Raw genomic sequence first — 15811 nt, 5'->3', positions numbered from 1 at the left:
TTCTTCCTAACAGGCATGGCTTTAAGATCTCCTGTGGCCTGACAGTATGTACTAACTACTAAGCAAACTCAAATCGTGATGGACCTAACTAGGAGCTGGCAGCATTTGGGGGAGTATATGGAGGCTCCTGAGACGATGCTTAAAGTCTGCTTCAAGTCAGGGCTCTCAAGTTCAAATGCCAAAGGGATCCGAAGTTCAAATGCCAAAGGAATCCCAGCAAGTTACATACATGAATGAAGTTGTTGTTCCTAGGTGCTGTCCAGTCAATTTTCAACCCATAGCTACCCATGTGGCAGAGTAGAACTTTGCCATTGAGTTTTCTAAGCTGTAATGTTTACAGGAGCAGATTGCCAGGTCTTTCTCCCACAGAGCCCCTGGATGGGTTCAAATGGCCAACCTTTTGGTTCGCAGCTGAGCAGTTAACGGTTGTGCCACCAGGGCTCCTTATGAAGTTGGAGGTGATCAAACAGGGAGAGGAGGTGCTGGGGATGAACAGTGCGTGCCGGCGCCCCCACTAGCCTCCAGGGACTGCGGCCATGTAGGAATCAGACCCAGGGTGGCCAGCTCTTTGGACTTTTCAAGAAAAGCTAGAAATTTACATTTTAATACATATTTTCAAGTTCTGATAACTACTTTTTTTTTTAAATCTACAACGTATGTTGAAATCACCCACATTTGGAGGCCAGATCTGGCTGAAGCTGTCCATTTGTGACCTTTGCTTTAAATAATTGCTTGAGTGATTCCTAAATTAAAATTTATGTATTTAGTATTAGAAATGTGCACAGATATATTGAGAGCTGTGGGCATACAAAGGCAGAATTTAAATCCGAAATTAAACTAGAATGCCGGGGTTAAAAATAACTTTGAGGCATAAATCACCAAGGAGGGTGAATGAAACACCAAAAACGGGGCATTTCTAACCAGGATTCAAAAGCTGAGGCAAAAACTCACTTACTAGTCAACAAGTCCATCTCCATCAAGGCCTGGAACAAGCTGGGGTGTTTGTCTTTCAGCTCCTTCTCCCAGGGAAAGGCTCTGCACGTTGAGGGGCTCCCGTACCTGCGCTTCAGGTCCAAGTAGGAGTTCCATGGGTCACCTACACAGAAAGGGAAGCACGAGAAACCATACCTTTTGTTGTTGTCGTTAGCTGCTGTCAAGTCAGCCCCCTGGTCAAGGTAACCCCACGCACAGCGGGAAAAAACACTGCTCAGTCCTGTGTCATCCGCATGATCAGCTGAAGATCAGACCTTTGTGATCTACATGGTTTCACTGGCTGAATTTCAGAAGTAGGTTGCCAGGCCTTTCTTCCTAGTCTGTCTTAGTCTGGAAGCTCCACTGAAACTTGTTCAGCATCATAGCACCATGCAAGCCTCCACTGACAGACAGGTGGTGGCTGCACCTGGGATGCATTGGCTGGGAGTCAAATTTGGGTCTTCCTCATGGAAAATGTGAATGCATTTGGCTGCTAACGGAAAGGTTAGCAGTTTAAGTTCACCCATGGGCACCTTGGAAGCAAGACCTGGCAGTCTGCTTCCAAAAACTCAGTCATTGAAAATCCTACAGAGCACAGTTCTAGTCTGACACACATGGGGTCACTGTAAGTTGGGAGTCAACTCGACAGTAACTGGTTTTCCACACCCTTTACTGAAAAAAAAAGAAAAACAAACCAAATCCCTTGCTGTCAAGTCTATTTCAACTCATAGCAACCCTATAGGACAGACTGGAACTGCCCTGTAGGGTTTCCAAGGAGTGGCTGGTGGATTTGGACTGCCAAGCTTTTGGTTAGCTGCCGAACTCTTAACCACTGCACCACCAGGGCTCCACACCCTTTGGGAGAGTGAAATCCTCTACTCTGTAAATCCATTCTTTCTTAGAAAAACTAGAAATAGAGGTCAGACTTAACATTTCTGGATGTTGGTTTGGGTGCTTTAGGGATTTGAAGTTGGCTATGTTGCCTCTGCCTCGAGGTCACAAATTCAGAGCCAAGTCCAAGGGAAATGTGCCAAAGTTGCTGATGGCTGTTGAATAATTCTACGGAATGAGCAGCTGGCCTCAGACTGGTCCCCAGGAGGCCAATATCTAGGCCATTTTTTTTGGCAGTGTGAGTGGAGGAGCAAAGCGCAAGGACCCCAGGGAGGCAGGGCCATAGAGGATATGGGGAAAATCTTCCTGATGCCACCACAGAGATCAGCATGCAAGGCTGGCCCTCCGACTCAGTGTCTCTCTCCTGATATTACATCAGTTACCAAAATCCGTTTCCCTCCTGTTTGGGATATTGCTGTTCCTCTATATCTTCCCCCTCTTCTGACAGCATCATTTTTTCTGGATGATTCAGCGGGAAGAGCAGCAGCTGGGGACCTGTGTAGCCTATTCTTATATTGAATTGCAGAAGTACTGTCTTTCCACACTCACATATCACCATGTCTAATCACTATCTGGGATCATTTTACGTGAACCCTATTGCACTGGGGTATGTTCAGGATGCAGCCATCCCTCCACGGCTTGGGATGAGAAGTGGAGCTCTGGAGATGTGTGGGCAGGGCTGAAATATTCCATTTGCTTTTGCTGATGGCAAAAGCACCACAGGAATTTCTCTTCAGAAGAAACATATGGGACTACTCTAGTGCTACCCTATCAAACAAACACTTCTACAGCACAGAGAAATTTATAAGATCCAAGCTGTAATCTTGGTGGCGCAGTGGTTAAGAGCTTGGCTGCTAACCAAATGGTCGGCAGTTCAAATCCACTAGCCTTTCCCTGGAAACCTTATGGCGCAGTTCTACCCTGTCCTATAGGGTCTTGATGAGTCAAAATCGACTCCATGGCAATGGGTTTGGTTTTTGTTTTTTAGATCCAAGCTGGAACATTGGCAGACAAAGACAAGACCAAGTTTTATGCTTATAAACACCTGTACAGGTGAAAGGATATCCTTGCAAATATGAGCAAGCATGAAAGCGGTCTCTTTGAAATTCATTCTGTCTACAGAAAATTACCAATGCCTTCTAAAATGAGTCGATTTCAAGGATTTAAAAAATAAAGCCAAACCCCAAACGACAAAGTCATCATTCAACATTTCTAAAAGCTAATACTCAGATATTAATGGCCCAAGACGAAAGTGCACCGACGGAGAAATATTTCTAATGATTAATTTATTTTCCAATTCATTTTTATATTCTGAGACTGGCCTGGCATTCTTATGGATGGGAATAATGCAGCACAAGGCTCCAAATCCCTCTTTCATTGCATCCTTAAGCTAAATGGCATACGGTGGACGCTATGAGAACGATTTTGGTCCTGCTTGGCTGTGGCTGGTCTCCTTGGAGTCCCAGGTGAAATGTGCACTTTCATCGCACCCACCTGTGGGGGTTACAGTTGTACCCCTGGAAGTCTGAGCCAAGTCATATATATTTTATGCTAATCCTGTTAGAAAGAAGCCAAACGTGTTAGTACAAATGCACAGGGCTATCACTGCTCCCCTGAGCCTCAATACTTACATGCCTCTTGCCTCGCGCCACCTTGCTGCACCATGGATGCATACACAGACACTATTTCTTGAATCTCAGCACACCTTTCATAATATAATTTGATTTGTTCGGCAAGTTGCTTCTCAAGGAGAGGATTAAAAATCTACAAAAAGACAAGAAAATCGAATGAACAATTGTCACCAGACACCCATCGATACCTATAGGGATGTGTTCCAGTTGATTTCATGCCTCTATTGATGTCACCAGTGGCTTGCTGGCACACATATGATCCACTCTGGATTTTCAAAAACAAGGGCATTAGCATTAAATCAAGGACACGCTGGCTCTGACTGCTTCCCCTTCCAGCTTCCCTCTGTGGCATCTTGTCTGCATACCACCATCTCCAGCTGCCACCAAGTCGATTCCGACTCACGGCAACCGCATGTGTTTCAGAGCAGAACGGAGCTCCAGAGTTTTCAATGCCTGTGATCTTTCCGAAGTAGATTGCCTAGACTTTCCTCCGAGAAGCCTTTGGTTGGATTCAAACCTTTGACCTTTCAGTTACTAGCTGAGCGATTAACTGTTTGTGCCACCCAAGTTTTGTGCCACCCATTTTGTCTGCAGAGCCCCTGAAGTGTCAGGATTTCCCAGAGACCAGGCCTCCAGCCTCTTCGGTTCCTCTGTTCCATGCTAACCCTAGAAAATCACATTCTTTCCTCCCCTCAGCTCCCACCAAGTGACGCCAAGTCTACCCGTGTGTCCTTGCTGTCTAGGAAGCCTCCTCCCATTTCCTTCTGCATGGCAGGCTCCTACTCAAACTCCCAGAGCCAGATCGAAGGTTGCTGCTTGAGGGCAGCCGTCCCTAACTGTCCACCCTACGTTCGCTTTTCAGCCAATGCAGACGTTCCACCTCGTGCTCTCAAATACTGTGCTCAAATCTGAACTAAAGCACGTGAGGTAGTCTTTTACGACTTATTTGTTTAAGAGACAGAACGGGAGTTCCTCAAGAACTGCAGCCTATCTTAACTCAGTGATTTACAACATGCAGGTTTTGACCCTTTAGAGTCATGAAATTATTTCAGCAGGAGGATATGTGTGTGTGTGTGTGTGTATGAAGAAGAACGCACCATCAGTATTGCAGGAAGATTCATAGACAACCTGTGTTATGCGGATGACACAACCTTCCTTGCTGAAAGTGAAGAGGACTTGAAACACTTACTGATGAAGACCAAAGACTACAACCTTTAGTATGGATAACACCTCAACATAAAAAAAACAAAAATCACCCAACTGGATCAATAAGCAACATCATGATAAACAGAAAATATGGAAGTTGTCAAGGATTTCATATTACTCGGATCCATAATCAGCACCCATGGAAGCAGCAGTAAAGAAATCAAAAGACGTATCACATTGGACAAGTCTGCTGCAAAAGAGCTCTTTGACATGTTAAAAAGCAAAAATGTCACTTTAAGGACTAAGATGTGCCTGACCTAAGCCATGGTGTTTTCAATTGCCTCATATGCTTGCAAAAGCTAGATGATGAATAAAGAAGACTGAAGAATTGACGTTTTTGAATTATGGTTTTGGCAAAGAATATTGAATATACCATGGACTGCCAGAAGAATGAACAAATCTGCACTGGAAGGAGTACAGCCAGAATGCTCCTTAGACGCAATGATGGCAAGACTTTGCCTTACGTACTTTGGACATGATATCGTATCACGAGGGACCAATCCTTGGAGAAGGACATCACATTTGGTAAAGTAGAGGGTCAACAAAAAAGAGGAAGACCCTCAACAAGATGGATTGACACAGTGGCTGCAACAAATGGGCTCGAACATAGCAACGATAGTGAGGATGGTGTAGGACGTGGCAGTGTTTTGTTCTGTTATACAGAGTACATAGAGTCACTATGAGTCAGAACTGACTCAATGGCACCCAACAACATATAATATACGTACATATATATAAAGTAGAACACCAGCTATCAGAATGCATTGAACATAGCAAAGCTATGTGTTCTTAGTAAAAATTTTGTTTCTCTTTTGTGTTATATACAGTACATATGTATGTGTATATCTATCTATTTATCTATCTATAGATACTCATTTGTATGTACTGGTCATGATGTGAAATAAATTTCTTATTGTGGACCACTTTAAAGACAAAGTTTGAAAGCCACCGTCTTATTTCTGTTGGTCATCTCAGCACCTAGCACAGACCCTGGCACATACTAGGTGCTCAATACATATTTGTTGCACAAATGAATAAGTGAATTTCATTGTTTTTCCTTTTCATAGAGGCTTCTCAATAGGGGCTCTAGGATGTCACTCATGGGGAGCAGGGGGTCCCCACTTATCATAATTATAACTTTTACCTCATAACTCCTACGTTTCCCAGAGCAAACCCTACAGGGTCAAAGGAAATGAAAGAATGTTCCTCTTTCAGGTACCAGGCAGGGTTCCTGCCCTCCTTTCCAAGGCAGAGAAAACAACCGCTATGAGGGCTCCATTCTGGGGAAACCTCTCGCTCTTCCCTCAGCACAGCTGGAGGTGGCCTGGTGAGCTGGGCAATTCCACGCGTGGGTGGGTTTGGGATTTGATAGGCACTGTGCACCACGACAGTTCTGGACACAAAGTCCTCTGTGATCTCCACACCTGTGGCCAGCCTACCCCAGCATGAGTCGCAAGCCTGTGTTTCTGAAGAGAGCAGCGAACAGAACCAAGGTTTTAATTTGCTGGAGCATCGTCTCTTCTGATACTTTAAATAAAAGCACATAAAAGAAGCTTTGCCAAATAACTACCATTCGCTCCTTTCATTAGTTTAATCACTGGATAGGCAACAGCCTGATAAAAATCTACTCTATAATTAAGCTAGTAGTTATTAAAACAGAGGAAGTAAATGGGTTCCATTTTATGGGTACTAAATGAACCCAGCGTTAACAGAAATCTATTATCACATTTGCTGGGGAAAAGCCTCAATATTAATTATGTTTGGTGACAGCCCATGCGCACTCTGGCTGGGGTAAATCTTTTGTTTACTAGGGATTACACCGCGCTGAGTCATATGCCCATCACCCGCAAGTGCCCGCAAACTTCTCCTTGGTTCCCCCGGGCTCACCTGGTCAGGGTCCAGAGTGCGGAGGCGGTAGTACTTCAGAGGGCCAAAAAACCCTTGGATGCCAGCCACATACCTGCTCCCTCCAATAATGAAGTAGCCAGCAGTATCATTGTAATGGAAATCCTCCCGGAAGCTAGAGAAGAACACAAAGGATGAGGAGGGCTCTAACAAAGGGACCCTTGCACTGACCCTCCTTGACTTACCCCAGATTTCCACAAGCCCTTCCCTCTGGGTTCGAGCAGCACATGAGACCACTGTGGGGTCAGGCAGACTTGGGGGAAGAACCCAACCGCAACTTACCAGTGTGACCATTTGGACTAGTTACTTAGCCTCTCTGGGGCTGAGCTTTCTCGTTTGTAAAACAATTAAAAAAAAAAAAAAAAGAAGTGGTTGCAGTTGACTCCAACTTCAGGCAACCTCAGGTGTGTTAGAGTAGAATTGTGCTCCATAGGGTTTTCAATGGCTAGATTTTTCTGAATTGGATCACCAGGACTTTCTTCCAAGGCACCTCTAGGTAGACTTGAACCTTTCAGTTAGCAGCTGAGCACACAACTGTTTCCACCACCCAGACTCCTGTAAAATGTCAGTTCCTTCCTTATAGGGTGGTTAAGAGGATTAAGTGAAATGGTAAGATGTAATGCATCTAGAGGAGTCCCTGGGTGGCACAATGGTTAATGTACTCAGCTGCTAAACAAAAGATTGGACTTCAAGTCCACCCAGAGAAGCCTCAGAAGAACGGCCTGGTCATCTGCTTCCAAAAGGTCACAACCTTGAAAGCCTTATGGAGCACAGTTGTACTCTGACACACAAGGGGTCTCCGTGAGTTGGATTCAACACCATGGCAACTGGTTTCAAGGCATATAAAAGAGTGTCTATCCCACAGTAAACACTGAATATGTGCTGGCTCTTATTATTATTGATGTTATTTGTAACCACTGAAATTATTTGCAATTGTTGGTCTTAGGTGCAAATATTTTGCTCTTAAAGGAAAAATTAAAAACTTAATGAATACTCTGTGACTGTGACGGGGTAGGGGTTGGGGAACTAAAAACATCCTATTAGATAAAGACTGAGGCAAATGGTGAATTCAGAGTTAAGGAGGAAGAGGCTAGCAAGGCCTAAGGGCTTGGCCAAAGACGAGAGGTCAACACAGGTGATATGTTAGGAGTCCACATCGTCCTGAAGGACATGAAGGATCAGAAAGGAAACGAAGGAAAAAATCAGCTAGCATGTACCAAACGTACAAAGTTGTTCCTCGCGGCCTTGTTTCTATTCACCAAAGACTGTAAGACCCTGGGGGTCCGTCCATGAGGACGGGACCATCCATCTGCTGGCTCCTGGGTGTGAGCTTTTTCACCATGCAGCTTAAAAAGGGAACAAAGGGCTTTGTGCACTCATCTGGAGACATATTCAAAATATATTGCTAAGTGAAAAAAGCAAAATGCAAAACAGGGAGTATAACTTTTATCTAAGAAAGGGGAGAACCACTGTTTTGTATTTGTGTAAAGAAACTCTGAAAGTATACACAAGAAACTAACAAATATATTTCCCCATGAGGTGGGAGGAGGGAGTAGGGTGAATGGAGGCAGAGCTAGAAGCAAGACATTTAACTGTATACCTTTTCATTTCATTTTCCTTTTTTAAAACCATGTGCATTTAAAAGTTTGAAAATTAAACTAGAAATGGATGGGCAGGTGAGAACAGAACATATGGAAACAGGAGTGGGAGGTCAAGACAGGCATCATGTGAGAAGCCAGGCAAAGAGGAAAGAGCCTGGGAGCATAGAGGGCAGATGGGAGCACAAGGAAGGAACACAAACCACCAGGCAGGCTGCCAGGAGCCCGGAGGGGCATGGGTGTGAGGAACCAGGGTGATGTGGACAGGCGACAAACCCAAATACCACCAGTTGGATCAGAAAAACCAGGCAAAGGAGTATTGCAGGAGAGGAGATGGGCTTTCTGTTGGCAGACAACCCGACCCCTCACAGATGCACCTGGCTGCAGAGGAAACGTGAAAGAGTGAAGACAACATCAGCTGATGGCAAGAGTGAACAGTTAGGGATTTAGAAAAAAAAAATTGTCGTAGAGCTGACTCCAACTCATGGACCCCATGTGTGTCAGAATAGAACTGTGCTACGTAGGGTTTTCAATGGCTGATTTTGGGGGGGGGGGGGGAGAAGACTGCCAGGCCTCTCTTCCGAGAGGCCTCTGGGTGGACTTGAATCTCCAAATTTTTAGTGCGCAGCCAAGCACATTAACCTCTGCACCACCCAGTGACTCCACCTAGAAGTTAGTTTTGCACCAATGCAACAAAAATGGAAAAGGAATACTTCGTCTCCTGATGCTATGCTTTTTAGAATCTCAGGCTTGAAAGATGATGCTCTTGTCCCCTTTTTCTTCAGGCGGGACCACAAAGTTATTATCTTTAAGAGTCATGAATTGTTTCCATTTTCTGAGACCTTCAAAAGACTTGAACAACCTTCTTTGGCAACCCATTCCAATAACTCTCCTGAGATACCCCCAACACTCGATGGATACTAAGCAATGCTTCTGCAGAAGTTTACTTTACAGACCCCACGTAACCAAGTTTACCCTGTCCCCACTCCTCTGCAAAATGTACTGACTGACGCCCACAACATGCTAGAGGCTTGCTGACTGGAGGCTACTCTCTGGAGCCTCATTGTTAGTCGCCATGGAGTCAACTCAGACTCATCGCGACCTTATGTATAACAGAACAAAACACTGCCCAGTCCTGTGCTGTCTTCATAATTGTTGGTATGTTTGAGCCCATTGGTGTGGCTCTTGTGTCAACCCATCTCATGGAGGGTTCCCTGGTTTTTGCTGACCCTCCGCTTTACCAACCATGATGTCCTTTGCTGCCTATTGGTCTTTCCTGATGATGTGTCCAAAACAATTAAGCTGGAGTCTTATTCTCTTCATTTTTAAAACGGAGATAATAACAGTACCTACTCTATAGAATTATGGTGAGGACTGAGTGAATTAATAGATAAATACAGCAGTTAGAACGGTGCCTGGCACATAGTAGGTGTCATAACTGTTAGCTAAGGCTGTTAACATTAATGCAGTCACTATGGGACTTCTGCTCCCACCCCATGAGTTGTACACTTAGGAAGAGGTAGATGTGTTTGTGCCCAAACCTGTTAGGGCCAATTATATGGTCACTGCAATTATATCGCTGAATTAAATATTATGGCATGAGTGAGGGAACAAAGAGTTTTCCTTTCTATCAGTTGAATATTTGGGGTAGACTCAGTAACCTAAATTAACTAATTACTCAGAAATTAACTTCAATTATTGTGGCATTTAACCAGTTGAAAAAGGTTGGAAAAAGAAAACGGGAGAAATCTAGATGGATTTGGGGCTCTGACTGTTTTATAAGTGTCTTTTTTTCCTCTTCACTTGGAAGACACTGAAACTGGGCATGGTTGACTCATCTCTAATCAGTGGATCCATACTCCAGTCAGTGGATTCATACCCCAAAGCAAGATCCTATCTCGAAAGACTGGCAAATGAATGCGCATTTATATTTTATAATTAAAGTGAAATTTTAAGGTTAGTATCTTTTTTTAATGGATCCTTTGCTTTAACCGAATTTTTCAATTAACTGTTAAATAGCTTGGACAATTCTTAAATTGTCATTACTATCAACCAACTGCAGAGATCTATTCAGATTGCTTTCCATCCACAATGGTGCTTCTACATTTTTCCCCTAACATTCTCAATGGCTGCACAAAAAGAACTACAAAATAATAACAAAAAGTCTGCAGAGGTGCAAAAGATCACTTGTACTGCGTCCTGGTTGGTGGCCATCAATTTCGCTGACAAAAAAGCTGAGCTAGACTCTTCCCAAGTCCAAGCCGGTTCCTTTTGAATGACTCAGACATGCTGGCAAAATATCTTTACTCTTATCTGGACATAGGAAAATGCCGTGGATTATTACTACAGAGCACCAGTAGCTAGAAAGAATTGCAGACTTTGGTAAACAAGCTTCACTCAGGATCAGGAAATAACTCTGGCTTGAGGTCTCTATCGGAGTCCTGGTTGCCCAGTGGTTAAGAGCTTGGCTGCTAACCAAAAGGTCAGCAGTTCAAATCCACCAGCCACTCTTTGAAAGCCCTATGGGGCAGTTCTAATCTGTCCTATAGGGTCGCTGTAAGTCAGAATCACCTAGACAGCAATGGGTTTGCTTTTCTTTTTTTTTTTTTTTTTTGGTTGAGGTTTCCACGGTAGGAGAGCTTACAGCCTCCAATTAGCTGCTTCCTCCACCCCTGTGGTACCTCTCATCTTAAATGTCACTTCCTCAAAAGAAATCCTCCATGATCTGATCTAAATTCTGACCCCGCTGTAATTCTCTCTCAAGTCACTCATTCATATCCTTCACAGTGTTCACCGCTTTGTAGTTTTAAATTTGTGAATTTACTGGTTTAATATCTGTCTCCCCCACTAGGTTTTTCAGCTCCGTGAAGGCAGAGGCTGTATTCCTTTTGTTTATCATTTTATTCCCAGCATAGAGCATTCTGTCTAGTGTGTAGACCATTCTCCAGGGGCGTAGTGAGCCTAATGAGCGCCTAGGGGCAATCTCTAAATTGTACCCCCCATGCAATTCGAGGGCCCAGGGGCAATTTCTAAGTTGCACACCTCCCCCCCCCCCGCCCCACCTCCCTATAGCTGATACTACATGTCAGCAGAAATGCCTTCCCTGTGCTTGTCTTGCTTCCTCAGTCAGGTGCCTTTTGTATTTGTAGCACCTGGGAATTATCATTCTGCATCTCATCTGGCGCCTCCTGGGACTTGCCCCTTCTGCCCCCTCCCCTCCACTATGGCTCTGGGATGCCCAATAAATATGTCAGATGAATGAATGAATCAATGATAGGTGAGTGAATGAATCTAACAGTATACGGGTCCGCAGTTATTGCTTGCCACCTGGTATTACTGACAGCTTTTCATTCACCTGTACCACTTCACTCCTGAGCACTTAATTATTGATCTTTCTGTACCCCTTTGAGAAATAACAGCTATCACTATGCTTACATTACAAGAATAAATAAAAAAAGGTTAAGTGGCTTTCCTTGGATCACCTATAACCAGTGAAGCAAAAGTATTCCACGTTCAGACCACTGGCTTGTCCTGCTCTGAAAATGGAGTTCCTGGCAGGACAAGATTCAAAATACCTAGCCACAGAAACCCCAGGAGTCTCTGTGTTGTGTGAGCAGCTAACATGCTCAGTTGCTAATAGAAATGTTGGTGCCTCAAAAGAAAGGCCTGGCAATCTAAAAAAAATAAGCCATTGAAAACCCGATGGAGCATAGTTCTATTCTGACACACATGGGGTCACTATGAGTCTCAATCGACTCGAAGGTAACTGGTAACCACGGGAGCCCCAGGGTCACTGACCATTAGAACAGAGACCAGCCAGAGCAGAATTTTGGGTGCCCCCTGCTGGGCACAGCATTAACTCTTTAGTTGCTCTCTTGTTGGGGGAGGTCTCAGGAGCATGGGAGAAGCAGCTGAGGTGGTGGTGAGGGGCACTCTTAGGTCTGGGGCCTGCCACTATTAATAAGAAAAGGATCATTCCAATGCTTTAACTGGGAGGTTGAATTGGTATATACCTGAAAACCAGTCTTGATCTTTGGAATCTTATATCATCGTATTGATCCCATCTTTATTAAAAATTTTGATATTTTGTTCATCATGGGTTTTTTTGCATTAATTTTTATTTTTTTTTTAATATTGCATTAAAATCTTATTTGTCCTGATCATTAAGTTTTTTAGTGGCTCTTCCCTTAAATTCTGCACCCTGGTCTGAGCCCTGGATCTTACTGTGACCTCTCTGTGATTCACACATATCAACCTCTGGGTTCTAGGATTTAAGGGAAAAAGGGGGCCTTCCATAAGAAATGAAAAAGAGCAGATGAGGTCCAATCAGTTGCCAGAAAATGTCCTGGGGTTAGGGAAGAACATCAGGAAAAAAAAGAAGAAGTCATGATTTTAGACTTCATCTCCTGAAACCCAAGCCCTTCATTTCTGGGGGCCCACTTCACAGAACATGGCGCTGGAAGAGATTTCTAAAAAAAAAAAATTTTCTTTTTTTTTTTTAAAGGAGCCACAAATCAGCTCTTCCTCCAAATAGAACTCTCAGGCTTTTCCTAGTCTTGAACCCTTCAGAGAAGATTCCACGGCCATCAGTTACATAATAAAACCCATATCCGTAAAATTGCTTCTGACTGGTCTAAATCCAACGGGGTACGTGTAAAGACTTCTGCTCTGTTCTCAGGTCTTGGTCTTTATGCTTCAATATAGCTTTCAAGTCACCTCCTGACCTTCTCTTTGCAGGCAAGGTAATAATACTTTTTTAGCCTTTTGATATTATTCTAATCCTTTAATCCAGCCATGATAATAAGAATTGTTCTATGTGCCCAGAGCCTAAAAGGAAACAGTTCGACTTAAATGTGAACAGGAAGTGTGAAAAAAAATATACAGCGTATGTTCCTCTGTTTCCCTGTCTCCACCCCTCTTTGCTTTTCATCCTTTAATATTCGGTTTTTCAAGAGAATTGGTGTATGAAGCTCTAAGTGGTACGAGCCTATTTGGACAAACAGGTTTCTGCTTGGTACAGTGAAATGATGGATGGCTGGAGCAATGAATTTCCCCAGCCAATGTCCTGACACATTTTTTAAAACTATACATATGAAGCTGGTAATTTTTGTTTCTGTTATTTAGACTTATTCTTGAACATCCATTTGTATCCATATTATCTAGCTATGACGAGGCACCCTGAGTTTCTAGAGGAGGTGGCTTCATGGTTCTGACACTATAAAACCCAATATGATACATGGATGTAGAAGCAAATTTTTAAAAATTATGAAATACAAGGCAAGGGACCCAATTCTCAGTTTCTGTAACTCTTTTGGAGAACGATTATATAAGGATGAAACGTTACACCAATATCAAGAGCGGCATACATTTCAAATTTAGATTATAAACATAAATATGAAGACTGTTGGCTTTTACGTTTTATGCCGGGCCAAAGTTTGCAACCATTCTCAATAAGCACCATTAATACTTTGATTTATTTTTCAGAATACTTTGCCGAAGATAATTTTCCAAGAAAATGACTTGTCAAGGGCCATGAAAGGCAAGAATTTACAGTGAGAGCCAGAGAGAGAACTAGTTTCTCTTGCTTAGAAAAATGGTTGGGGGTGTGGGGGTGGGGGGTTAGAAAAGTTCATGATTGTTTTAAAAAACAAAAAAGTACAAAGACAAGCTACAGGGCAGAGAACAGCCCATGCTTGGAAAGGCTGAAAGAGAAGGTGTGGAAATAACACTAGGGTTGAGAGCTAAAGCATGAAGACGTCTTAGCCATCATCCTGCAAAATTTTGAATAAAGCAAAAAACTCGCACTTACCTAATGGTCTGATTATGGTAGCTTTTCAAGTCCTGCCCAATGCTGGTGGTTACTACTATCTATGTTGAGAGAGAGATATACAAGGTCCAGTTATGCCTCAATATTACACCTCATAAATACAGTCCTTGACATAAATTACTCATAACATGTGCTGGCTAGCTTTTTGCCTGATTGGTTTGGGCAAAATAAAATAAACAGTTTACTAGCCCTGTCTGTATTTTAAGACTTGAGAAATTTAACTTCCCCAAACGACCTGATGTGGTAAAAATACCTATCAAGTCATTTCCCCCAGTGGGTTCCAGATACTTCAAAACTCCAAGCCAAAGTTTCTTGTGATGTATAAAAGCTTACTGCATGGAAAGACAGAGCAGTATGTAAGATACTTCAAGGAGTTTTGATTCCATGAGTGCCTTTGGGGAAAAAACAAGATTGGTACTGGACATTCTTCATGCACTGGTGTTTCCCACCCTCCTTCCCCAGGTCCCTAAACACCGGGAATTGTCACTCTAATTTAGATGGTGACAATATTGTTGTCATAAAAGTTGTTACCTGTCTCATATGTGCTCTTCTCATTTCTTGGACTCTAACATAAACCCATGGAGTTGAGGGGCTGTTTTTATTCCCCCAGTGCTAGTACAGAGCCAGGACTTAGGAGCATTTGCTGGGCTAATTGGATTCTCAAAGATATGGATACAACACTGTGCCTATGAAAGACAAACCAGTCCATAAAAACCAATCCAACTCACTAGAAGAACTGGATGGTACCCACCTACCACTAATGAACATTTTCATCAAAGATTCTACAGGAGAATCCTGATCAAAAGGGGGAAAATGCAGAACAGCACTGAAAATTCTCACAGAATCCAGACTTTCTGGACCCACTGAGACTGGATGAACCCCAAAACTATTGCCCTGAAAAAATCTTTAAACTGACTCATAGCAACCCGATAGGACAGAGTAGAACTGCCCCATAGAGTTTCCAAGGAGCTCCTGGTGGATTTGAACTGCTGACCTTTTGATCAGCAGCCAAAGCTCTTAACCACTACGCCACCAGAATTTCCAAAAATAGGGTTGCTTAATCAGTAAAAAAATGTCTCCCTTGCACATTGTGCTTTTTTAAAAATCTATATGGGATCAAATTGACAACAGCAACTTGAAAGATTAGATAGAAAACTTAGGGGGCAGTGAGTTTATTTAATAAGAAGGAACAATTCAGAAAAAGAGGGTGAGAATGGTTGCACAACTAGAGGAATGTAATCAATGTCACTGAATTGTACATGGAGAAACTGTTGAATTAGTGTGTATTCTGCTGTGTGTATTCTCAACAACAACAAAGAAAAATTAATTAAAAAAAAATTCAGTCATTACAACATGTCAGTGCAATGAAGAAAACAACTCAAACCAGTTGTTTCACTAAAACAACCATTTATTTTAACACACTTGTCCAATTAGGCAAAGCAAGGAGTATGGTGGTCCCCTACTGCAGAGATGGACTTTGTGTGAACAAGTAGTATATGTTTTGAATTCGGGAGGCACAGTGGGATAGAAAGAAAGAATGTTATTGGAGTGGACATTTAAGTGGACAAAAAGTTTTCTTAAGAAAAAACGTCCCCTTCTATCTTTCCATCCCAATTGGTCTCTTGGTTTCTTCTCTCTTGCTTTACCCCATCTTATACTCTGCCTTCGATTAATCTCTTTAATTAAAGGACTACTCTGACTGGATTCTTCTGCTCAAAAACCTTACAGGATGCCCTATTTCCTTGCAAGCTAAAGTCCAAATTAGCCTGATATTCAAGAAG

The 15811-nt window shown here is 42.9% G+C and overlaps 1 protein-coding gene across 2 annotated transcripts in view; it reads right to left on the bottom strand.

The window, feature by feature from the left end:
• SEL1L3 (SEL1L family member 3) overlaps positions 1–15811 on the bottom strand; it is a 234388-nt gene that overhangs the window by 89925 nt on the left and 128652 nt on the right. For both annotated transcript variants that reach the window (XM_049886395.1, XM_049886394.1), the window contains exons 6-9: positions 14013–14071; positions 6588–6720; positions 3495–3627; positions 956–1096 (exon numbers count right to left, since the gene is read on the bottom strand). In XM_049886395.1, the coding sequence (XP_049742352.1) occupies positions 956–1096; positions 3495–3627; positions 6588–6720; positions 14013–14071 (466 nt within the window). The remainder of the gene's footprint in view (positions 1–955; positions 1097–3494; positions 3628–6587; positions 6721–14012; positions 14072–15811) is intronic.

The sequence above is a fragment of the Elephas maximus genome, chromosome 5 (assembly GCF_024166365.1).
Source record: "Elephas maximus indicus isolate mEleMax1 chromosome 5, mEleMax1 primary haplotype, whole genome shotgun sequence".
NCBI lineage: Eukaryota > Metazoa > Chordata > Mammalia > Proboscidea > Elephantidae > Elephas > Elephas maximus.
Note: the sequence above shows the minus strand (reverse complement) of the source record. Positions and strands in the feature narration are given on the sequence as shown.